At 40.1% G+C, this 25,872-nt stretch overlaps 1 protein-coding gene across 3 annotated transcripts in view; it reads right to left on the reverse strand.

Moving 5' to 3' along the window:
* Positions 1-18,719, reverse strand: part of ST6GALNAC5 (ST6 N-acetylgalactosaminide alpha-2,6-sialyltransferase 5) — a 74,226-nt gene extending 55,507 nt beyond the window's left edge. For 2 of the 3 annotated variants that reach the window (XM_055815393.1, XM_055815392.1), the window contains exons 1-2: positions 18,423-18,719; positions 17,560-17,781 (exon numbers count right to left, since the gene is read on the reverse strand). In XM_055815393.1, the coding sequence (XP_055671368.1) occupies positions 17,560-17,781; positions 18,423-18,488 (288 nt within the window). In that variant the 5' untranslated portion in view covers positions 18,489-18,719. The remainder of the gene's footprint in view (positions 1-17,559; positions 17,782-18,422) is intronic. The other variant, XM_055815394.1, reaches the window with a different exon arrangement.
* Between the last annotated feature and the right edge of the window lie 7,153 nt (positions 18,720-25,872).

Genomic DNA, 25,872 nt, shown 5'->3' on the forward strand with positions numbered 1-25,872 from the left:
TCTAAAATATTATATAGGAGCGTTCAAGTAGGCAGACATTGTGAAGTGTCCAAGGATGGCTTCACACCAACCCTTCCCTTAGCCATTAGTATAGGCTGCAGCAAACTGTACAGAATTGAACTATTCTGTTTATCATAACAAAGGATAATACCAAAAGGAGAGAATAAATTTAAAGAGAGCATGGAGCTGCTCTAACTCCCACCAGGGGCCGAAAGTGATACAGACCAGTTCCAGAAATATTTTGGTGTTTTAATTTTTCTTTCAGTCTCAACTACAGAACCAAAACAGAAGTCAGTTACGGTCTAGTAATATTTACAAGCAAGATTTATATTTAAAGTAGCTAAGTCTCCCCAAAAAGCAGACAAAAGTCTAATAAGGCATTGTATTTCTGCATTCATAAAGAGTTTCTGTACCTGAATCTCCAGTTCCAAGTTCCGTGACACATCCTTTAACCTCATCAGATGGGGGTTTTGTTTGTTTTCCTAGCCGTTTTAATACATACAAATGCTCTTCTCTATTTTCTCAGGTTTAGAATAACATATTTAAAAGGCATTCAGGACTCATATTAACATCTAACCAGCAGCAAAACCTGTCACTTCTACTTTATCCCTCTTAGCTGCCTGATTACAAAGTTCTATTAACTGAAAGATGGCACCAGTTCACAAAGATAATCAAGAAGAAAGGTCAGTGGTTTATGAAAAGCAGTTCTGGCCTTTCAGGGCACCACTGGGACTTGAGCTCAGGGCTAGTTTCAAGAATGAAAAGGCAGACATTCAGTGTCCCTCAATTGTGTAACGCTGGCATCACTCATAAAACCATACAGATTTCCTCAGATGTGAGGATGACCATGAAACATCAACCCTCAAATAGGAATTCCTCACAAATAGTCATTGCACAGACACTATCAGAGTAACATGTTACAATAAGCATCGTCAAAGTCTGTATTTTATTAAAACCTAGACCTGTTGATAGAAAAACAACTGTCACTTCCTATGGCTGTCATCCTTTAACACAGAGAATCCAAAAAATATATTTGAAAATAATATAGTTATTTCCCCTATCCCAATTCTGTATTAACACCATGGCTCCGATTTCTTCTGCAGTATTCTAAGTTCTTGTGCTTCTTTAACAATGAGACTCATATACAAAGATTTTTAAAAATGTCCAGTGTAGGAAGTATTTGGGACCTAAAAATTATTTGCCCTGGACTGCAGCCTCCCACTCTTTTCCTTAATCTGTATGAATCTGACAGAGAGGGCCTGACCTTGCATGCTGCTTGCCCCTTCCGTCTTCAAATGTTATTGATCTATAGACTTCAACACTTCAAAGCAGAACCAGGAAATATCTATGTGCCAACGTAAGAGAGGTGCTCTATTAGGTGATCAGCAGCTGATGCTTAACATCTTGCAAGCCTGTGCCCGCAGCATTGACAGCCTCTGCTAATAACAATTGATTGGGCTGCAGACCTGGGTACTAATCCTGCTTCTGCTGATTTTCAGGGGAGGATTCCACAGAGTTTTAGCAGAAGCAAGACTGGGCTTTTCGAATAGCAGTATTTCATTTGTAGTGCTTCCTGACCTTGTGCGCCTCTTCCTAGCTCTGCAAAGCAGCAGGTGGCAATGGCCTTAGTTACCCAATGCTACGCTTTTGCTCTCCCAAGAAACACAAAGAGAGAGAAAGTCAGAAGAATGTCTGCCAGTACAAGACCGATAGTAGATGCACAAGAACTGATGGATTACAATAAAGGAGGGGAAAAAAAGGTTGTTTGAGGCTGCCTTCCCTGACAGAGTCTCAACATCACTTGATGGATTATTTGTCAGGGTTCACCATTTGTGAGTCATGTATCTAGCTTAAGCTACAATGTTATGGCAGGAATATGTGTATTTCAGTGCCTGATCAGAATGGTTCAGAGTGAAAGCTGTGCAGTGCAGCTTTTATTGCAGTTTTGTTATCCATGATAACAGGATTCACTACTTGCAATTCTCTTTTCCAACTTTCCCAATTAAATGAGAAGAACAGAATTGTCTTATCTTTGTTTTTACCCTTTGAAAGGGAAGAGAAAAATATTTACTCCTAATCCACAGAAAGCAAAAAAACTTGAGGTCATTAAGACTTCAGTTGTACACAACTGTTAACAAAAGTTAAGCCTGAAAGATGACCTTCATTTTTTTCAAAGATGATACTCCATAAATCCTATATTTCTGTACCCAGTTGCCTGTATGTCACTACTGCTATACAGAAAATAACTGAATTTTTTTGTATCTGCATCTTTGTGTTTATAATTTTTGTACTTCCTCTTCAGACTTTGCAAATTTAAGGCAGAAAAGCCCAAGGGCTATCTAAACACTAAGCATATGGTGGATGCCCTTACAGTCTACAGAATTTCAGCAGACCTACTGTTTTCATCTACTAGATCAAATATAGTCACACCTCAAGAGATTTTGCCACAACTCAATGTCCAGGGAATCTCTGGATCAGCATTGATAGACAGGTTAAGGACTGAGCTGGCAGTCTGAAGACTTCTCCTACCTTTGTTCTTAAAGATGATCTTTCCAGGTATATGGAAAGATCTTTTCCTACTCTTACCAAACTGTTCTCATGATTGTGATAGACTTCTCACTCCAAAACTATCAGTCAGGTACTCTATACAAGCACATCTATATTCAAATACATTTTAAGTCATCCTATTTGTTAGTTGTCTTCTGCAGTCAGGCAAGGATTTTAATTTTTCTTTACACTAAAATATGATGGGATTACTTGAATATGCAAAGAGAAATCCGAGCCGTGCTATCATGATTCTTCTCCCTATCAATGAAATTCATGTATTTCATTTTTAAACCAAATATATATTTTAATATAATGCCACATAATAGATTTCAAATGCACAATACAACACGAAATATATACCAAATATTTTAAAGGCATAATAAATCAATGAACTTAAGTAGTTGGTGCCAGTATGATGAATACACAGTTTCCCCAAGGACCCAAGGGTGCCTACTTAATGCTGTTCAGTGGCTGTATGTGCACGCCCCACTGAAGTTTATTAGAGCCCAAAATAGTGCGCACGCATATCAGATACCATGCTTAAAGAGTTAACCTGCCCAAAATCACCAGAGTTGTTGCAAAGTGCATGTGGCTCAACATGCTCTGAAAATCAGGTTATTTATTTAAGTGCTGTGTACTAATTCAGAGTGAGATCTCAGTGTCTCAGACATAATTAATGACACTTGGACAGAACCAGAAAGCCAAAACGAGCAGTGTGGTCTTCAAAAGCCTCCTTCAGGCACCAACTAGATCTGCGGTTAAGGACTGCTGTTCCTGTGTGTCTGACTACAACCTGACAGGGGCTAAATCTGGCAGCCTCGCACGACATCTAACATTGCCACATGTGATGAAGTTGGGGGACTTACACAATTTGGTAAAACAGACTAGAAAGCTCTTTGGAAAGTTACAAGGTAAGGCTGTAACCTCCAATTTATATGCTTCTCAAAATATGTGCTTTAACAGCTTCCGGAGCAGGAACTCAAATGCTTTATGCACCGTTTCCATGTAAAACCCCTAACTCAAGACCACAAATTGCGTTCTTTTTTGTTATCTTTATCCAGGTTAAACCATTCTCCACCATGATCCTGCTCAAGCAGAAGGGCTGGACTGAAAGTGCACTTAAGTATTTTTCTGTTGGGCAGCTCTACACAGCAGAATAGGTAGCTCAAATCCATTTCAGGTGCATAACTCTCCCAATACACCGTATATAGTAGCTTCAGTGTTATATAGGACAAGGTCTGAAATTTCATTTCCAAGCCATGCATGGAAGTCAGGTATCTCAAGTGATTACTCGTGCACCTATCCCAAGGTTGAGTCCTCTCGGTTTTCAACACTTCAGCACTTTTCAAACTCCTACCTGAAATTCCTTGCTGGACACTCAAGGTGAAAACTATGGCTTCAACTTTTTTGTTTCACTATCCTCCTATGTATCGGAATTAATGCTCCTGTACTTTAAGACAGGAGTCTCCATTTAATGCTTCTACAGCACTTGCAGATCCTCAGAAACAAGGTGACATGTAAGTACAAAGTATTTAATGAGCTGAGGGAAGGAATCTCGTTTCAGAAAATGGGAAAATTATGTGTGTGTAAAATATAAAAAAAGCCACTTGAAACTATATTTGACAGAGAATCCAAAATAAAATCATTACTTGTTGAGGGTTTCCTTTCCTATTATTTCAAAAAAATATAGTCTGATTAGAAAAGTATAATTTAGGTATCTACCACACCCAAAAGCTTACTGCTTCAACATACAACCTGTATCACTTCATTGGATGAGCACATTACCACTCTGAATGAATATCTGCACAAATTGCACTAGTTGGCTATTATCAAATAATTATTTAAAAATTCCTCTTTACAAGTTTTAGCTAGGACAACATTAATTAAACAGTACAGACATCCACAGTGAAACGTTAGCCTTTGCTACGTATGGCACAGTACTGTGGTTCCTTACTACCAGTTTCATACCCTGTGGGTCTAAAATATTAGCTTTAATCTTTCACAATTAAATTAACTTTGCCTCCCAGCTTTACCATTCTTTTCATACAGTTTTGTTTCAAGTCTTGCCTTGTCTAAATATGCTGCAACTATAGCACATTTCTTCTTTTGTGACTTAATGTTGAAATTTGAAAGGAAAATGTAACAGTAATTACTGATGTAATAAAACATGAACATACTGTAGACAATGCTGCAGAATTTTAATTAGGAAATGTAGGTTTACAAAGTTTCCCCTGTCCTCCTTTCAATGAGCTGTCACCCACTGCATGTCTTATTTTCATGATTTTAATATTTTGAACACCTTCTGTCAACTTTGTCTTCATATTTCACAAGCATAAACATAAAGCAAATTATGATGCTGCTAAATAAGAGCTTGAAATGCAATCTTCTTATAGAAATATGTATGTCTAACACAGCTTTTCTTTTTATTGATTGCTCTGTGCAATAATATGAAGGCGTAAATACTAGGAGAGTTGATTCATTTTAATTTCTTTGCACTTAGACATGGCCTCAGTCTAAAGAAGGATCTAACTAGACTCTGACAGTTAAAGATTAACAGTCCTGCCATACCAACAGGCTTGACAAAGGAGCTTAACTTAATCCTTAAGGCAGTATAAGATGTCTTACGTGTATTACTGCACAGAAGCACAACTCTAATAAACACAATGTAATGTAATTTTCAGTAGTTTTACTGACGTAAAGTACAGGATATGAAAGAAAAAAAATAATTGACAGATCTATTTGTTTTCCAAGGGAAACAAAAAGAAACTATAAAGCTTACTATTTTTTTACAGATTAGTTTTCTTTTGAATTTCAAAGTGTCAGTGCTTTGTGCAGACTGGTACACAAAAAAGCGATTCCAATAAAACAAAAAGACAAGCAGATGCAACCTCATCATCCACAGTCAAGAGGCAATGGGACTACAATTTCAGCTAAACTGGCTTACACAGTGCTCTGTTATAGCTGGGTTTACCTCTGATCTCAGTCACAAGGTTTAATGCACTTCTGTGAGCAATGCCCTCAATTTTAAAGTCTGGAGAACTTAAATAACTGTTGGTCCTTGGATTTAGTATGGCATGGCTGAGATCATTTCTTGCACCTTCCAGTAGAATTATTCTTTTTTTTATTTGCTATAGAGCATGAAAATTACAATCACACCTGAAAGTTCAAATGTTAGGACACTAATTGTCATGTTAAAACCATTTTTTTCACATTATGCACTACAAATAGGATATGTCATCTTCATAACACACTGAAAAATATCCCTAGGAACTGGTATAATTATAAAAAATCATTTCTGAGAAACTTTAATAAAGCTGATGCATCTTATCATCAATCAATTTATTCTACATGTGTCTGAGAGCACCGATATAAGCATAATGGCTCTGTCTGGTTTTAGCATAAACTCTATTTCTAACTCAGCCATTTCACTGTACTCCGTATCAATATGAAACCTCAAAGACAGATTTTCAGGTCCTGTGAATTGTCTCAAATCTAGGTTTGATCTGAAGATATGTGCTATTACAGGTTATATGTATATGTACATATAGGATATGTTGCTATTCCATCTTGAGAGCAATGAGAGCTCTGACAGAAAAACTGAGAGCCGGCTGCACCTTCTACCGAAGCCCAGGCTGCTGCACATTCAGTGCCTTTCATGAGAGCAGAAACATGATCGCTACACTTACAGGTGGGTAACAAGCTGTGCAAAGTTTCAAATCAGCACAGCTGGGAGTGAAAGGTGATGCTAAAGCCTCATTTCACTTTCCAGGCCAAAATGTCCACAGGCATAATTAAAGATACCCTGAAAGCTGTTCTGTATTGCACAAATTGCTGCAGATCAAAAGGGATCACTGTGCTGGAAGAAATCAGACACATTAATACCAGAGATACCCTCCTGGCCCTGATATCCCTCCTCCACATCTGCCAGCTGCACAAAGTACCTCATTTATGCCCTTAAACCATCAGGGATACACCAACACTACTCCTGAGAAAGAATATTCAATTTATCTATAACTAGGTTCATCACTTCCTTGCGCTGCTACAGAGACATAAAGCAGATACAGAGAAAGTGAAGAATCAGCTCTGGTTTAGATTCTACTTGTAAAAAAACAGAGCTTTTGGCTATTCATAAAAATTAAAAAAGATAAATCAAAATTAAATCTATTAATATGATAATTACATACGGAAAGAGTAACATTAAGGCTCAGCACTCTTACATTAGTGAAGATATTACTAAATAACTTATCAGCAAAAATTCTTCTTGACCAAAATAAAGACAGTTGTCAACATTTCCAAAGAAATATACATGGTAAGAATACCAGAAAACACAAATGAAAACACAAACATTATAAATGAAATAACGTATGTATATAGAAATAGCCATGTTACAAGCAAAAAACCTCTTAGTTTCATTCTCAAACATGATTTTTTAAAGCAAAGCAATTAAATATTTTTCTTTGATAAGTATATGCCCAATGAAAACAGCAGATTTTATCATAAATGGTGACTTAGATGACTAAATCATGCTCTGTGAACTTAGTTTAGGGTCTCATTTCAGATTTTGAAAACCTGATCCACAACAGCATCTATCGTATTAGGCTGCTGTACAAAAGAGAAATGCTGAAAAAAAAGTCTTTTTTTGTTAAGTGTACTAAGCATGTGGCGATCTAACAATCAAAATTTAAGCAACAAGAGTACTGTGAGGTATATAAGTAAGACTTCTGACTGAACACTGAGAAGTGTGCAATAGTACAATAAATCTGTAGGCTGTGTTATATTCTGCAATCGTATTAGGTAGGAATTTCTTGGTGGTGTGGCACAGGACTGAATATATTCCTCTGGAGCAGGGTTAGGAAACCATTAGGATATGAATTAGCAGGTTTTTGCAGGGAGATGCAAGCAAATACTGACCATGCTCCATACAACCAACCACAAGCAAGCTCTGCCTGTGTGTCAAGATTGTAGGATGCAGAGAAGCTCTGTGGTGTAAGCTATATAACCACACCAAATATACTGCTGAGCCCAAGATAATAAACCCTGCCTCTCAGTCAAGCTTATTAGTTCTGGCTTAGCAACATGCTAACTGCAGCTACTCAGCTGCCAGAGCGAAGCTGGTGCATCTCCGACCAGCTCAAAGGGAGGGCAGCGCACACTCCTGTCTGCTGGCAAAATCCCATATAGACATATGCTTAGACATCATGTCAGCTGGCGCTCGGCAAGAGGGGAAAACCCTTACTGAAGTGCTGGTTATTATGTATAGTGCCATTCATGTCCGAGGTAGTTCTCATGGATAATGGGAGCAATATTATAACAAACTGTCTCAGTCTTCGTAGGGCTCATGAATCACTATTAAAAACAGAAGGAAATCTGGAGCAGTGTTACAAAGAGAATACATAAGTAGATGAACAAACAGAAACAGCGGTGACTTTGCCATAGGTTTTCAATTTGTAAAATGTATTTTGGATAATCATCAATAATAACCATTTTATTGAATATAAGTGTTAAGTGTTGAGACAGAAATTGTCTAAACAAAATACTAAGGATATTGTTATGTTTCATTCTTAGAAAGGAGTTCATCTACAATTATCCTGGCCCAGGTAGCTGAGAAAGTACATTAACTGCTTCACTCTGGCAGCTGCAGTCAGACCACTGGCTGTATTTTGAGGCTTTATGCTCCTATTACAGAGTCAACCAGTATGCTGTGTGAAACGAACCCTTTCACCACAGCATTAGGAACAATGGACAGCAACAAAATTTTGAAGCACATTTGTTGTTATTCTAATTTCCAAGGATAAAATTTAGCCAAGTGTCTGAAAGACTGACACAAAGATGCCATACCGAAAGCTAGGGCAGAGCAGGAAAGGGACAGCACCAGTTGTACAACAGTACATACTTACTCCCTGTGAGCCTCTGCACTCTGGATAAAGACTGAGGCTAAGCCTGGGAGAGCACTGCTGCTGTGCATTTGGCCAAAAGCTTTCTCATAAGGAATACAGACAAGTCTTGGAAATCATAATGTTTTCTAAGCATATCTTTGCTGTGGCAAATACATGGTGTATATAGTTTGGATGGCTAAAGTTAAAGAACAGCTAATATTTCAGATGCAGTTTCAGTCCTTGGCACCACACTTGAGAATCATCCAGAAATGTTTAGGGCATGTCTCTACCACCATTCCCTAGGCACCATGCGTAGCTTCAGCCTGTCTTGACCCCCAATGCCAAGGAAAACACAGTGCAGAGCCAGCCCAGCTCCACAAGAAATGTACCTGCCAAAGGTCTGGGTCACTTGCTCAGACACAGTGTGACTATTCTGCTTTCAAACTCAGGCTAACAAGCCTGTCTCGAACTACACTACCCAGACTTACTGACCCAGCCTCCACTAGCATTGGGATCGCTGTGTCACATTTTATTAGCCCGTAACCACATGCTACCTTCCTGCTACCTCAGTTATAAGCTTCCTCAGATGCTTATGTTTCATACGAGTCACAAGGATGAATTTCATTGAAACAGAAAAAAAAAGGTCCATCCACAGAGAATGCCATACAAGTGCGAAAGTTTAGAAGGTGAAGAGCCTGAACGTAATTCACGTCACTATCTACGAAACAGCCTGGTGTCTCAAAATGGGAGAAAAGGTTTTAACCTTAAGAGGCCAGACTGGTAAGTACCATGTGCTTGGTGATGAATGCAGTCTCTAGAAGCCTATTTCTCAGTGAGCCATATCTTAAGCATAACAATAGTCCTTTAACTTTCCTGTGCACATAGCTTGATACAGATGTACATTTGCACAAACTTGCACTGTTGAATTTTTCTTTTCCTTAGAGATAACTCTTAGACTGATGCTCTGCTGAGTGTTATTACATCTACTTTTATGACCTGCTATAGCTGAGGGCAAGATACAGACTAATTTAATACTGGTCCAACAGTACAAAGATTACAGAATATTTTGTTTCTGTAATATTAACATCTTGCCCATATCTGAGGATGCTAATAACATACTAAAATTAAAACACAGTATTTGCTAAACAAAAATGCATATTCTAAATGTGTTGACTGTTCACTGAGAAACATTCTCCTCTTCCAGGTTATTTCTTACTAAGCCATCCACTCTGCAATGGGTATTTTTCTACAGCTGCAATAAATCCTTAACATGTTGTATTTGACAGTGAAGTAAACATTTATATATTCTTGTTCCATGTTAATTACAACTGCCCAGATTATTATATCTGAATTAAGAAAACCTAACCTATACTGCCTGTATACCATATAAATTCATTACTGCTTCCTCTTCTTGGACAATGAACATTTCATAGTATTCACTGTCGTCATGAAAAAATACACTAGTGATCTATTAAGTGTATCAGTTTGCTCTCTCTGTGTTTTAAAATAACCCAATCTTGTTCTGAAGTTTTCTCACAAGGTTCCAGTAAGAATCTAGGTATTCCTAATTGCAGTTAATGTACACATAGTGTTTCCCTGACATTGTATGCCTCTCTGAATACAGTCCAGGCACTAACAGCATTACCAGATTTGCCTAAGGTCAGTTCACATGTGGTATAGTCTCTACAGGAATATGTACGTGTTCCTCAGTGCCCAACTCTGTCTTTCATATCATCATCAAGGGGCACCTCAGAGCTCCACTTCTCCCGACTCTCTGAATGCAGAAGGGTTCAGCTTTGACTTGTCCCCTCATTTGCTATGTGACTCTTACTCTTAACTGTATTTGGATATTTTCAGAATGAGAACAGAGAACAATTAATAGCAGTTTCTGAACTGCTTGCTTTTACAGCTGATAGCAAACTTCAGTAATTGACCTGGTCTTAACGCTTTAAGCTTTAACTATCAGAGCAAAAGAGTAATGACTAATGGAGATTGCTTAGGGATGAGGTGAAACAACGAGGTGAAGCATCATGGTGTCTCACCTCTCCTTCAAAGCAGCTTTTGTGCTGTCACATCTGCTTATATCAGCACCAAATGACTGCTGATTTGATCATAATTGCCCTAATTAGAAGTTCAATTAATACACTGAGTTCTTTCTATCAATGCCACCTCAGCATCAAGGATGTGCATACAGAGCGTTACTGAGCAATACAGGTTAAACTAATAAGGAAGGTCACCAGGAAACGGAAACTACCTGCAGTCTGTTGTGCTGAGGATATCACATAGTTAGGATGACACTCAATATCCACTTATGCCCCAGGACAAGCAGAAAGGGAGAACTTAAGGAATTCTATTGAGAGATATCCATCAGCTGTGAACAAAAATTACATTTCCTGTCATTGAAAATCTCATTTAGTTCAGACTTGCTTCCACTAAGGATTAAAACCCTTCAAAGGAACACTTTGTCTTCACAGGAAGATGAAAATAGCCTAAAATGCTCACAGTGAAAGACTGTTGGAAAAAAGTGCACAATATGGTAACTTTAAATGGTTATCAAATATAATATACTTCAGCAAATACTAGAAATATAAATGTGGTCATTTAAACTAATGATGAAAATGAAAAGAAAAAAAATTAAAGGGCTTTGCATGAGAGAGAGGCAAATTTCACTAGCAGACAAAGTGTCACCAATTCCCTGCCTGGAAGTATTTTGCATATCCATCAAATGAAGAATTTTGCACGTTCAGAAAAGAAGATAGGGAAGCAGACAAGGGAAACAGACAGCACCCACTTATTAAAATGGGTTGTATAGGATATTCATAAAATGGGAAAGAGCATATTTACTCATTCTTCACAGTTCAGGATAAAGGCTATAATCCAGAACCAATCAAAAAACAGAAGCGCAAAATAAATAAAAACATCTTCATGCTTCTGCAATTTTTCTTCTATGAAGAAAAAAAAAGAAAAAGTACTTTGTCTCAGTCAGTTGTAAAAACAAGATAACTTATTATGACCAATTTATGGTATCAGGTATTCCTGTGAGATACGACTTTTTTAAAATGTGAGAAAATTAAACCACAATTCTGCACTGTCTTGACCTAACCATCTACCAACTATTTACATTTGTACTGAAATCAATCATCAAGTTTTTATGATACAGTCTCTGAAATAACCCTTCTTTCTTCAGTTTCTACGAAAGAATAAAGCTACACCACAAAACGTCACAAATTACATGGGGCAAGATCTTCAACTGGTATGAGCTCAAAGACTCTCTCTGTTTTCCATATAATGACTATGATTTACTCACCTTTATCTTCTCAATAACCAGAAAATGATCAGAACAGAGATAGTTTGTAGTTGGGTAGGGTTTTATGGATCGTGTTATATGAATGAATGTAATAACACCATGTATTACCAAACACCATGCATACCAAACATCTTTCAATTTTCAGGGGCATCTGAATATTTAATAGTACCTGTACTCTTTTTAGACAATTATTTCAAGCAACAGGTCCTGATCTCTGCCTGCAGTCACTACCTCTACTAGTTAACATTTCTTCTTTAACAGCACTTATTTTAGAAAGAATTAGGCCACAGTGGTAACTAAAATATTACTTGTTTTTGTTAGCCTGATAGCTAATATTTGTGTTTTTTCTCATGTAGACACTGGAATCAGAATTCTACAAAAAATATGTTCAACTACAGAACATGGCCTTTTTCAAAAAATAAATGCATAAACTGAACAGCTAACTGATACTTCTACGTAAACATTTGAAAATATTTCAAGATATTCTAAGTAGGAACAGTGCCAGGCTAGGACTACTGGTTCTTTGTAGAGGAGCCAAGCAACCTGGAAAACAGAAAACTGTACCTTCTTTCCTATCATTGTTGTGTGCTCACTCTGTACCTCACACTAAGTATTATCAACTAGTGCACACAGAAGCTGCTACAAATTTTAGACAAGGGTCATAAAAATGAATTAATCCTGTATTACAATTTGTTAGGCTGAAAAAGCACACTACTACAATAGCTCAAAAGCAAGAATATATAAAGCACAAGATAGTCATTATTCAAATGTTGGGTAAATCTGGTAAAACAATTGTCTGGCTATTCAGTTACATTCTCTGACTCATGGTACTAACATTTGGGGCTTTTTTACTCTGTCAACTTTATAAGGGTGTTAATAAACCTATAGCTTATCAGCATAAAAGGTAACTACACTACCTCAAAATAAAAAAAAAGCCAAGAAGCCAACACAACACTGAGCAAGGGGCTTTTTGGATTCCCATCTTGCCTAGATCTCTGACCGATGGAAGCGGCCCCCCACAAGGTTATTCTAGAATAAAGTCTCCCCCTTGTGGATCTCTCACACAACAAAAGCTCCATCAAATACTTAATTGTGTAATGAAGTTTATGCTCCTTCCTTTGCAGGTAAGAATTTCAGAGGCAAATAGGAACATGTAATGAAATCATGGTACGAGGTTTACTTCAATTCAGTGGGATCAATCCCACCACAGGCAAGACAGGCTGTTTTGTTGTAATATACCTTATGATTTTGTGATAAATTCATTTGAAAGACACTAAAACCCTCAAATTAATTTAATTCCTTCCCACGTCCATTTAAGTTAGATATGAAGGCTCGTTTAGTGACACTCCCCCGCCAACTATTCAGCCCAAAAATGTCAACGGTTTAACAATTTAGGTAAAAATTCAAATTCCAAACTCTTTCTATCTAATACTTATGAAAAAGAATACAAAACATGGCAAGGTTCCCATTCCCGCCCCTCCCCCCCCCATTTGAAGTGCACAAATTTTACTATCCTCAAAAAAAATAGTTTCATCCCAGAACAACTTACTGTGTTTCAGAGATCCAGGAGCTATAGCACTCTTTGCAGAATAAGTCTTCCTCAAACACTTCATCAACTACACTATTCTCTGATCTGTATTAATGTAAAGGGATCACAAAGATTTCTTTGCACATGATAATTTACATTATCATAAATTAAGAAATCATTGTGATCAATTATCATGTTGATCTCAATGCTCTCTTAAGGTATTTAAATGTAGTTCTAATAAATCATACATTTTGACTGCAAGATTGATTTTGATAATTTTTTTCATTTTCTAAGAAACAAAATCCTTGATGGCTTGAAATATTATTCAATTACATACATGAAAACCTCATATATTATTCACAGTACCAACTGTTGAGTCAATACTGGGTAAAAAGCTTTTTAACTATCCAGAGACATGTTCTCACATTCATTTCAGAATAGTAATATAATGGTGAAATATTTATTTCTTGCAAGTTCTGGAATAGTGCTAGGTTTCCCACTTTCATTAACAGTCTCTTATTTGTATGCAGTAATTGCTTTAAAAATATTAGCATTGTAATTTCTTGCTAGCACTATGATAAATCAACAGAAAGTCTTATCCCCATGCCTCCCCATGGAACAGCATAATTTTGCTTCTCTCAATGCCAGTGACAAAACCTCTGTAATTTCAGGATTACACTCAAAGAACGGATGAAAGATGTTCATTTGACAGTCTGGGACTCTTGTCCTTTGTAACTGCAGAACAGATGCAATAGCTAAACTCTGCCAATGTGCTTCTGCAGGAAGCAACAGCTCATTGAAGTAGAAGGGCAGCTGCTACTTCACTTCGTTTCGGTCCTTGACCTCTCAATAGCAACAACTATCAGCAAACCATGTTTTCTGTTCCAAATGAGAGTTTTTAGGACATAAACATCTGGCTATTGGGAACAAAAAAAGATACCATTCATTCATTTCAAACATCCATCAAAAATGACTGTCAACTGCTGTTGCTCTGGGACATGCAGAGGTGAAATGCCAAGCACCAATCTCTGAATACACTGCATTTCTGAATTTTCTTTTTTTAAGAGTTCAACAAAAATGAAGTTTGCACTGCTAAAATGGTGAAAGGCTGCTAAAGCTAAGAACATGGGTTCTGATCTGTGCTGCTTGATTCAGGGAAAAAATGGGCTTGCAGAAACCATGAAAGCAAAGTATTAAAAAAACAAAATGTCACAAATCTAATCAAGTGACAATGGATTCCTGCAAAAAGACTCTTCAACCCAGTAAAACAAGTATTATGTATTTTAGCTGTATTCTCAGAGACTGCCTGCTTATCTTGACAGGATGGACAAGGAACTACAATTCTTCCTGAATAGAAAATAAAAAATGGAAAATAATTGGTGATTACAATAGCGCAAGCTGTATTTCAAAATCATTGGTACTTTACTAAGTGCCTTGATTTTCTGGTAAAGAGTGTCCATACACGATCACCCACCACGACTAAATGAACTGCACTGCTAGTAGTGACAGACATTTGTAATACGTGATATTTCACAATGTGGATAATTTTTAAATTTTATCCCTGAAAAGAAATGTCTATAGGACCATGTAACACAGCTTCTGTATGTTTCAATACTCATACTGTCATTATGGATTAATAATAACTTCAGTACTTATCATATAGCTTCTACATATATGTGCATACTTACTCTCAGTAACTGCGTCAGAATAGGTACACCACCACAAATATGAAACTAGGTTTTCCTATTAAAGCAAACTATGCGATCTAGAAAAGTCTTTCTAAAGTTAAGAACGTTTCAGCTCCTAAATCTGAATGATCTAGACATTTAGTCTACTGTTAACTGCCATTCATGCATGAACACATACCACAGATTAATTTTGTATAACGGTCCTTCAGCTTCAGGTCATTCAACCTGACAGATAATCCCAAGATTCTGTATGAGAAACTAAGGAAGCTGTATTGTGAAAAATCTACCATCCACTCTTACTTTGCACTGTCACCTCTGTGCCACCAAAATAACACGTACCATTGCTGAAGTCATTCCTCCCTCACCTTTCCAAGCCTGTTGTCCTCAAACAACATGCACTTTTCATCTCCTTCCAGACCTCCCCGTCTCTTCAAGTATCATGTCCTCACAGCTACACAATTTTATCTTGCTCTCTTGCAGCTCTCCTAATACTCCTTAACACCCCCCGATTCCTTCATTTCCTCTCTTTGGGCTGGACTTCCATGCTGCTTGCTATTCAAGCTGTCTTCCCTGCACTCATCAGTGTCCCACCCAAAAAACGGGTTCTCCATTTTCACCATTTCTCAGTTCTTGCAGTCTTTCTCCCTATTCTCACCATCACCGATGCTGCATCCTTCTTTTCCCAAACCATTAATGCCTGCAATCTTTTGCATTCTCTGTTTTTTATTCTGCAGGAAACATATGTATTCTGGGGTTGTAAATCCATGTTAAATATATGGGTTTGTTACATTACTAAAACAAATGCACTATTAAGAGTCAAAGACCTTCTCTCCCCCATCATCTCCTTATGGTAATACAGTGTCCTCACTGCTCTGCATACCACCGTGGCACAGCTCTCTGCATGATCTCATGTGCATTAAAATAAAACAAAGCAAGCTGGGAACACAGCAAGGACTGCACAATCTTCTTTTTGACCCACAGAAGTCACGTGGACAACTTACTAGACCTTCAGCAGATTATTACTGTAAAGCATGAGCTATGTGAAATGAAATTCAGAAATGGAGTGTTTGTGGATTTTAGGCCATATTACAATATAGTAAAAAGCCAGAGGATCAGTTTTCTCCAAAATACAGGGAAACATTAAAATTACTCTGGAAAATAATGAACACAGAACAGTCATTTTAAGTTCTATTAACAAGGGGTGCTTGGGAGTCAGGAGAAACCAATGGTAAGGGGTTACCAGTGTCAGAGGGCTACTCACATATACACCCTAAAAAAGCCATAGATGCTCTTTCAGTTACTACTGCTACAAAAACTGTGTGCATATATATCTACAACTCATCATCACTAGTCATGTTCAAGACGAACAAAAGAATTGCAAGAGAACACCTCACACAGTAGGAAGCCCCATGGCCAAACCTGCTTTTTCTATACAGACATTACATTTGAGAATTTCCAGGAGAACCATGTAAGAAAGCAAATAAAGCCTACAAGGGACCATCACAAGCTATTTTTCTGTGTTAAGAGCCCTACAGATAACTCTTGCATAGAAAGTGAAGCCAGAAGGAACAATAAAAATCTCTGTATATCAAAGTCAGTACTCTTCACACAGTACCTCTAAACTGAGCCCGGTAACTTATTTGACAACGTATCTTTCAGAAAGATGTCAGCCTGGATGTGAAAACATGAGAAAGCTGAGAATCCTCACTTTCCTTGCTTATTTTTTAGAGAAAATTTTTACTGCAAGAAGTGTGTGTACAAAACATTATCTGGGGTTTTGGCAGAGGGGGTCCTTGGAGCTTCTAGGTAAATGCAACAAACAGACCACTGTGTAAGTAGTACAGGAATCTGCCTTCTGAGAAAATTACTGAAGCTCGAGTATCTCTTCAGCATGGATATGCCACCTTGCTTACTTTATGTCATTACGTCTGTCCTGTGATATACAAAAGCTTAGCCTGCCGATCTCTGGTGAAAGGGTATTACAGTCCGACAATCCAGCCTGGTAATTCCTGTGTCAAGGGGAGTGACATCATTTTATTCACCATTAAAGAGCTGCCCCCCATTTCTAGAATGGAGACTATGACAACTTCAGCTTCCCAGGAGGAGGATGAAAAGGTCATTTGTGCAAGAGATAGAGTTCTTTTCAGTTTCCCAAAACACAATGAGCTAAGAATAAACACCTACCTACTGAAGCTACCTTTCACTTCCTCTAACTAAACTTCTTCCTTTAACCCTTCCTAACATCACCATAAACACACAATTGTAGTGTACCTCTAGCATCCAACAGCGGAAACAAAACACCCTCCATCTTCTACTGGGCAAGGGAAGAGATAACCAACGCTCCACAAAGGCCTGACCTCAAGCTGGACGCTGGGTCCCGACCCCCTTAATCCATGCACCCGGGGCCAGGTGCGACGGCACCCGAAGGCTGCAGATGCCAGCCCCGACGGCGCGGCCGCCCGGGCACCGGGCCACCGCCGCGGGGGCCGGGCCACCTGACAGAGGACATGGAGGAGAGCTCTGCAAGGCCCCCTTGGGAGGACGGGGCAGCGCGGGGTCCCCGGCTGCCCCGAGAGCCGGGTGAGAGGGGCGGCCCCGCGGGAGGAGGCTCACCTTGTGCTCCAGGACGCTGATGTAGCCCTCCAGGAGGCCAGCCCCGACGGGGAGCGCCGGCTGATGCTGACCGCGTCCCGGCGGGCGGCTGGGCACCGCCGCCACCTGCTGCCGCCGCCCCGGTGGCTCCGGGTGGCCCCCGCCGCCGCCGATGCCGCCGTACATGAGCAACAAGCTGGTGCACATGGTGGTGAGCGCCAAGCAGACGGCCAGCCCGTGGCGCTGCGGGGGGCAGAGAGAGAGGCGGCTCAGCGCCGGGGCCAGCGGGCTCCTCCCGCCCTGGGGGCCAGCGGGGCGCCCGCGGCACCCGCAAGTTTCACGCCGCCAGAGACACGGCAAAAGTGCCAGAAGTGGGGAACCCCCTCCTTCCTCCTCCTGCCCCTGGCCGGCCCGCTCCCTGCCTCCCGCCCTGTCCCCCAGCCCTGCTTCCTTGCCTCTTCTCCGCTCTGGGTACCCGGCTCCGCCGCGCCTCCCGTTCCCATGCAGCCGTCCCCCTTCGGGCATCTCATTCGTGCATTTTAACGAGTGTTGGGGATTCTAGCGCTCCCCCAACCCTCCCCCGCGCAGCTACCTCCAGCCTCGTCCTCTAAGCAGATTGGTTTTCTATACGCTCCTTCAATCGCACACAGACACAAAACCCCCAAAACACGAGCAACACGAATAAAAGAAAGCAGGCGGAAAGTTCTTCGCCGCCGCCGCCGGGGTTTTGTCCGCCTTCGCGTGATCCCGAAGAGCCGCGGGGATGCAGCCCGGGGAAGGCTGGGGCGTGCGCAGGCTGCCCGGGGCAGCCCCGCTCCGCTCCGCGCCGCTCCTCTCCTCCCCGCCGCCGGAGCTGGGATGAGCAGTGCCAACAATGCACTTACCATCAGGGTCTTCATTTTGTGCGCCTCCCGGCCGCCAGTCCTCCCGCTCCCCGCTAGGCTCGGCATGGCGGGGAAGCCGCAGACATGGCTCGGCCAGGGAAGCGCCGCCGTAGCGGGGATTAGGGGGGAATTACAGCCGGCCGGACCCTCGGAGCCTGCCTGAGCCGGGTCCTCGGCTGCCCCGCCTGCCTCCGCCTCCGCCCCCGCCTCCTGCCGCCGGCGCAGCGGCGGGTGCCGGGCAGGTGGAAGTTAACTTCTGCCTGCCCCTCGGCCGCGCTGCTCCGCCGGCGAGCCAGCCCCGGGCGGCGGGGGGAGCGGCGGGGAGCGTCGCGGCGGCACCGCGCCCCCGGCGGGCGGGCAGGGGCTCCCCCTCGGCCTAGGCTTCTGCCCTGCTCGTAGCACCGGCGAGCGACCCTCACGTTGCATTAGTTGTATTTTTCCCTAGCGGAAAATTCGCCATTCTCGCACCGCTAGCTGGGCTCCTGGAGCTGGCAGCATTCAGGCAACACTTGAAACTCACGGTGGTAAAAAAATCGACGGCCTCAACTCCCTGTGCGGCGCTAACACGCTCTCACACAATCGTTCCCAAGCCCTAAAAACCTGTTCCAAAACCTCCTGACAGGACAGAAGCTTTCTTGTTTTTTGAAGTAAATCTCACAGGTTTGCTCCCCATGCATCCCCACTTTTTGGTGATGGATGTTTTCCCACGCTCCTTTCATAAGCAGCCTTCCAAAGTTTTTTATAATTTCGTTCTTTGTGCTAATAGCATACAATTCAACCATGAAAACTTTATTAAGAGACCTCATACTACATAAATTTCTTGCTCTGGGAGTTCCACGTTTATAAACGTGCCCCTTCAAAATAAGGCATTTTGAGGTTGAGGTCTTATGGCATTATTAAACTGACAGCATAGCATTTAAAAAAAAAATCTATGTCCTAATCATGAAGACACTTCTTTTGAAACTACTCGTGGAAATGATAGTTCTAATATATGGCTTCACATCTAACCTACAGCTATATAACATTAAAAATTACATTAAGGAGGAAGCGATCAGCAGGCTAACTCAACCATGGTCACAATAGCAGCTTTCTCAAGGCTGGAATTGTCATTGAAATCCATTTTGTATCTTTACTAATTCATTGGCGGACTAACAGTGAAACAAATGCCATCTCTAGCATTGGTACAGCTTGCAGCACTTCATGCTTTTTAAGAAAGTAAAAGGAAATAAGAATGTATGGTACATCTGCGGATAGCGCAGTAAACATGCTTTATCATTTCAAAGAAGAATGCCATATTGCATGCATGCTTGCTATTTATTCAGTTTGTGGGTTTGGTTTCAATAGTACCAGTTGTTAAGACAAACGAAGCAATATAAGAAGAATCTTATCAGGTCTTGGTAATTCTTTATTGTGTGGTTGCACTTGACACTCAAATTAGTGAAACAAAGGGCCAACTTGATGAATCATTGAAAGCAAATTATCTGTGGCTCTCCAAGGCTTCCTGCAAGAAACTACAAAAGGCAGCTCATGCATTTTACAGTGCTGTTTCTCAACTACCAGCAAGCAGGTTGCTCATGATTGACCTTTCTAAGCCTTTATAATATATTTTGCCACACCAAACTGAAGCATCATATTTATTATTTAGGCTCATGGCTGTCTGTTAGACATCCGTTACACGGTATGTCTGACCAAATTCATTAAACTTACGGGTTTTGGTAGAATAGGCTGATTTAAAAATCTACTGGTAAAGGAGACAAACTAAATTTTCTAATTTAATGCTTGACTTGAATAATGTCCAGCTTTCTGCTCGTCAAATATTTAATTAGATTGCCATGATGGTCATACACAGTATTCTTGGCAGTCAAATGCTCACTGAAACAAATACAGTAGTGTAATGTAAATCCTACAGAGGTTTTTATGTCTAAGCATGGGAACTTTAGAAATCATCTGGAAAACAGCCCAGCTATTTAATTTAATTTTATATTCCTATGAAGTAATAGTTCTAGCTATCTGGAGGTTTGTTTTTAAACACTATTGGAATCTACGTACATGTAGATACACATCTGTATACCCGATAGTTAGAAATGCAAAGAGAAGAGGCATAAGCTGAACTCATAAACATTTAATCAAATTGGAAACAAGTCAATACAGAAAACATCTTAAAGTCCATCTGACTTCCTGCTTCAACCAATTTATTCTCAATATGCAAGGGATACTGAACTGTCCATGCATTTCTATTTCTCCTTAAAGCTTGGGGTAAACAGAGATTAAAGCATAAACAGCTGCTTTCCCTAGCCCGGGAGAAAGAGTGGCAGAGCAGTGGTTAGGTTTTTCAACAAAGTCTGACTGAGGAGAGCTTTTAATCTGCATGGAAGGGACAGGGTTGTCCCGGCTTCCAATTTACTGACCTCACTTTCATCCTTCTGGTAGGTACAGGCTGACAAAACAGTCACAAGAAATAAAAATCTGCTTGTGGCAGCTTCAGGAAGACCTAAGATGCAAATGGCAAAAATCCATGTAGAGTGAGAAAGCCATGTAAGTAGTAGTTCGCAAAACTGACAATGGACTTGGAGCAACAGAGTTCTTTCACTGATTCCTAAATAAAACTGCTCAAACAGCAACTTCCCCTGAGCTGTTTGGATAAGTGAAATAACTATCTTTTTATAACGCATGTTAACCCAGGTTGTCTTTCAGAGATTTCCTTGTATGCCTATAAAGCACCTTTTCAAACTATGGTTGCTATCTCATGAAGTTCATACAGAGAAACTAACATCATCTGCATCTTAATATAATGAACAATTATAAACATACTTTCCACATTGTGGTTGGCCTGGAATGAGTTCTTGAGCGGAGGAGACTCTTACACTTCATCTACGCCAGCGTATCTCAGCAACTGTAGGCATAATATTCAGCACAAGTTAGGATGGCTAGTATTTCTGCTGATGACCCAGATGTTTTCCAGGACATTTTCCTTGAGCGCACTGGCTACTATCTGTGTGACTCCAGCAAACCCTGCTCTGGATCTTGCTGTCCCTCTCCTTTCCACCATAACCAGAGGTAGGATGTTTGTGCAGACAGGCAGTACACAGAATGCTTCCAAACTGCAAGCTGCAGTGACACTTCAGCCCTGTCACCTCACCAGAGTAAAAGCCCAGACAGTCTTAAATGTTTAATTATTTTGTGACTCATTGATGGCAGTGTGGCTCCTTTGCTGCAAAAAAGAGAATATTTTACAGAACTGATTTAGATCTGTGCCCAGTTTCAAAGAGAGTAAGAAAATAAAGTTTTTTATCTACTACCCTTCACAAAAGAGTGAGAAGAAAAGGGATCTGGTGTGATATAGGTAGTTAAACTCTAGGTGAGTTCTGCATGTTACTCTGCAGGAGTGCTGAAAGCACTTACATTCCCATCACACTATTTGTATGAAGATGTTTTTCAGAAAACTATTGATGATAGAAGTGCTTAAAATAGATTGGAGGGGGGAGGTTAATTATATCAGGACCACTTTGATATCCATATGCCTTTGAAATGAGTAATCTGAGTTACTAAGATTCTATAGGTGGCTAAGCATAAGAAAATATTTGTTGAAAATGTAAAATTAATTTAAAACTCATCAAAGTTGCATAATTTTGTCATTTCCATCATATTCTGTGGTCTATGAAGCCTTATATCTGTCTCCTCAACAGTAAAATCCTGACCCCACTGAAATTAACTCCCATAGATCTTTTATCCCTCTTTGCTTGCTGGGGTAAGGAGTTCACTAGCAAGTATAAAGCTCTCACTTCTAGCCCTGCAGCCTCATGAGGTATGGGCTTAAACCATGATCACTAGTGTAGAACAGAATATTGCTTGTCCTGGGCCTCTAGCCAGTGACATTTGGGAGGATGGCTGGGAGTGCCACATTTCAGGAGGGAGAAGTAAGCATTTTTTGACTGACTAGCTAGGAAAATGAGACTAAAGGTTCTAAGGAGGTTGGAATATGATTAAAGTTTGTGTGGATTAATGGACAGAGGGGCAGTCAAAGTTATATATGTCACACTGACACTAAACAACACTCCACGTGCTGTTATTTATACATGAAATTTAAAACTTTTTCCTGAGAGAAAGGGCTGCATTTCTGCATCGCAAACACAACCAATGGAAAACATTCAGCAGCCAGCAAAGTAATGAGCTTACACTATAGATTTTTCAAACTGCCCAGTGATTCATGAAATGCTTTTCAAAACTGGAAATATGCATTGAGGATTGGTCAAAAAAGGTAGAAACAATATTATAGATCAGTCAATACTGTACTTTATGAAAGCAGTCTGCCTTTGAACTTCTGACAGAAGCAAACAGTGATAGATGCATAAAAAAATGAAATATTGCATGGAAATGGAAGTGCAAATGAAAACAGAAGGGGGAAAATAGTGAGATAAGATCTGCTGAATCGGCTGGCTTTTTCTTTTCTATTTCTTATTTTTCTCCTCCATCTAGGAAGCATAAATAATGGTATTGGAAGTTTCAGAAACAATCTGTTGAGCTCAACTGAATGGACTCATCTGCTTTAAGACCGCATGTGAAACACTCATTCTAATCACTTCTCTGGGGGAAGAAAGTTAAACAAAGCACATCCTGGAATATAGAGCATACTCAAAATTCAAAAGTGTCAGAAACTTCGAAGGTTAAGAAATTAGCACAGAAGGCTGCAGATGACTAGCACTAGAAGCCAATGGGTATGACCAGAAACGGCCCTTCATGGCCTTTTGTTCTACCGTTCACCACCAAAACAAAAGAAGGGAGCCATACATAATCTCTATAAACAGAGCACAGATTTAACATATGAACTAAAGCAACTGAGGACATAATTAGTACAATTTGGTAAGAGACTGGATACATTTGAATATTCTGGAGGTACCTTTGCTGTAATAGATGAGATCTTAACAGGATCCTGAATAGCTCAGCTTTCAGTGTACATATGCCTGTTCATTTTCAGAGGAAAACTACACCAACAGGAAGTCGAAGTGTTAAATGGAACAGAATTTCTAAGCTTTAAAAAAATTACGAAGCAAATATCAGAAATGAAGCATTAGAGCAAAAAAAGGAAGCAAAGAAGGATAAGTGCTCATTATGGATTGGTTTGCAGTTCTTTATGTGTTATTAGAGAGTCAATAGAAAACTCTCCTGCTATTACTAACACAAACATCACTTATGATGACAGGCTGAACAACTATGGCAACAAGGACATCCATTACCATCAAACTGAAAAGGCACAGTCACAGAATCAAGTAAAGTCCTTCTGTGGTCAAGCTATATATATCTTATTTTGGTATTAGCTACTGTTCTTATCTACAGGTTTATAGAAACTATCTTTACTATTCACATAGTATATCACTATATAAGCATATATGCAAATTCAGAGTAATAAATCAGTTAATACAGTGTGAGAATAGCTGCCAATGACTGCTGTCATAGCTCAGCAATTTCATGCTCATGCCCTGTGCGCTTCTGAAATTATGTAGTGGCCACCTTTGTTATGTACAATTTTCTTCCATTTATCCAGCATACTCCAGGACACAGCTACCTAAATGAGGTCTTGGGGATTTGAACTTACTGCTGAGAGGTCCTGAGTACTCTTGTTTCCCAGGGAAGTTGACAGGAACTGAAGGAGGGTCTCTGCATTCAAGCAAGCTGCCTGTTAAAAATAGTACTGGTTCTAGCCATTTGCACATTCAGATGGGGATAGATTTCTACTAGGAGATACCAGGTCATAGGCTCAAGGTGCAGTCATTTTAAAGGTATGGAGATAGCGACCACGTTTATGTAGCTTGCTTAGTTAGTTGCAATTGAACGTGGAATCTGGACATACAAGACAGTACAGAATGTGTCATGATTTAACCCCAGCCAGGGACTGAGCCCCACGCAGCCACTCGCTCACTCCGCCCACAGTGGGATAGGGGAGAGGATCAGAAGAGTAAAAGTGAGAAAACTTGTGAGTTGAGATTGACAGTTTAATAGGTAAAGCAAAAGCCGCGTATGTGAGCAAAGAAAAAACAAGGAATTCATTGATTAGTTCCCACTGGCAGACAGGTGTTCAGCCATCTCCGGGAAAGCAGGGCTCCATCACGTGTAACATTTACTTGGGAAAACAAATGCCATAATGCTGAATGTGTCCCCCCCTTCGTTCTTCTTCCCCCAGCTTATATACTCAGCATGTCTGTCATATGTATGGAATATCCTTTTGGCTAGTCTGGGTCAGCTGTCCTGGCTGTGTCCCCTCCCAATTTCCCGTGCCTCTCCAGCCTTCTCACTGGCAGGGTCTGAGAAACTGAAAAGTCCTTGACTTAGTATAAACATTACACAGCAACAACCAAACCCATCAGTGTGCTATCAACGTTGTTCTTACGTGAAATCCAAAACACAGCACTGCACCAGCTACTAAGAAAATGAACTCTATCCCAGCTGAGAGCAGGACAGAAGGGATATAAAATTACTTCCTATGTCCAAATCTGGTACGGCAAAACACCGTCTCTTCTAGGCAAGATGAGTAAGCATTGTAGAAACTATCCTGAAACAGTGGGAGAGTTTCTTCACTGCAATAGATACCTAACTGATTGCTCCAAACCAGCTGCTAAAACAGATGGATTGTCTTCCTTTGCGATGTGCTATGTCCTTGTTTAAACATTTCTGCTGTATTATTGATATTTGTCACTCTTACACAAATACAGAAAACAAGTCTCTGTTTCATATAGGATAGATAACGTGAGTGTCTACTGGCATCCTTAAATCATGGATTAGAGCAAATCCATGGCTATATACAGTCATTTTTCTTTCTTACACTTCAGGGCATAGGACCAAGTTCAGCTCAGCTGCAGAGCTGGATCCAACATTTCCTGCAGCAGCTGTACCCTCCTTTCTTTGAACTGCTATTAATACTTGTTATAAAATTCCTTAGCCTTTGTCACCACCACCTGCCTCATGCTTTTGATTCAAGTGACAGAACTTTAAAAAACTTGTACTTTTCCCAATCATGGTAAATATTTTATTCAAGGTGATGATTATATATCTATTCTCTCCTATAAACCACAGTGCCAGGAACACAGTGACTTGAGTTTTGCTGCAGTGATTTTACTTCTTTTTGATGATTTCCTTGGTGGGAATCACATTTGACCTTTTGTTTTGCTGAATTTCTCCAGAGACCAAAGCATTCTGATCAAACACTCATATTTACCAAATTGCTTTATTTCTCCTTTTTGTTTACGATTTATTTCAGTTTAGGAGGGGTTATTCTGATGCCTTCTTTCTCTACAATAGTTTTTGTTTGTACAGTATCTAATTTTATTTGTTACCAGAAGCCCCCAAATTCTGGAAGGTTTGCTCCGTTTTTCTTGTGATCAGTACTTGAAATGTGAAGCTAAGCTCTGTAGGGCATGTGCTGTTTCTGTCCTGAGTTCAAACAAATGAAGCCTTA

The sequence above is a fragment of the Falco peregrinus genome, chromosome 10 (genome assembly GCF_023634155.1).
Source record: "Falco peregrinus isolate bFalPer1 chromosome 10, bFalPer1.pri, whole genome shotgun sequence".
In the NCBI taxonomy this organism is placed as follows: Eukaryota; Metazoa; Chordata; class Aves; order Falconiformes; family Falconidae; genus Falco; species Falco peregrinus.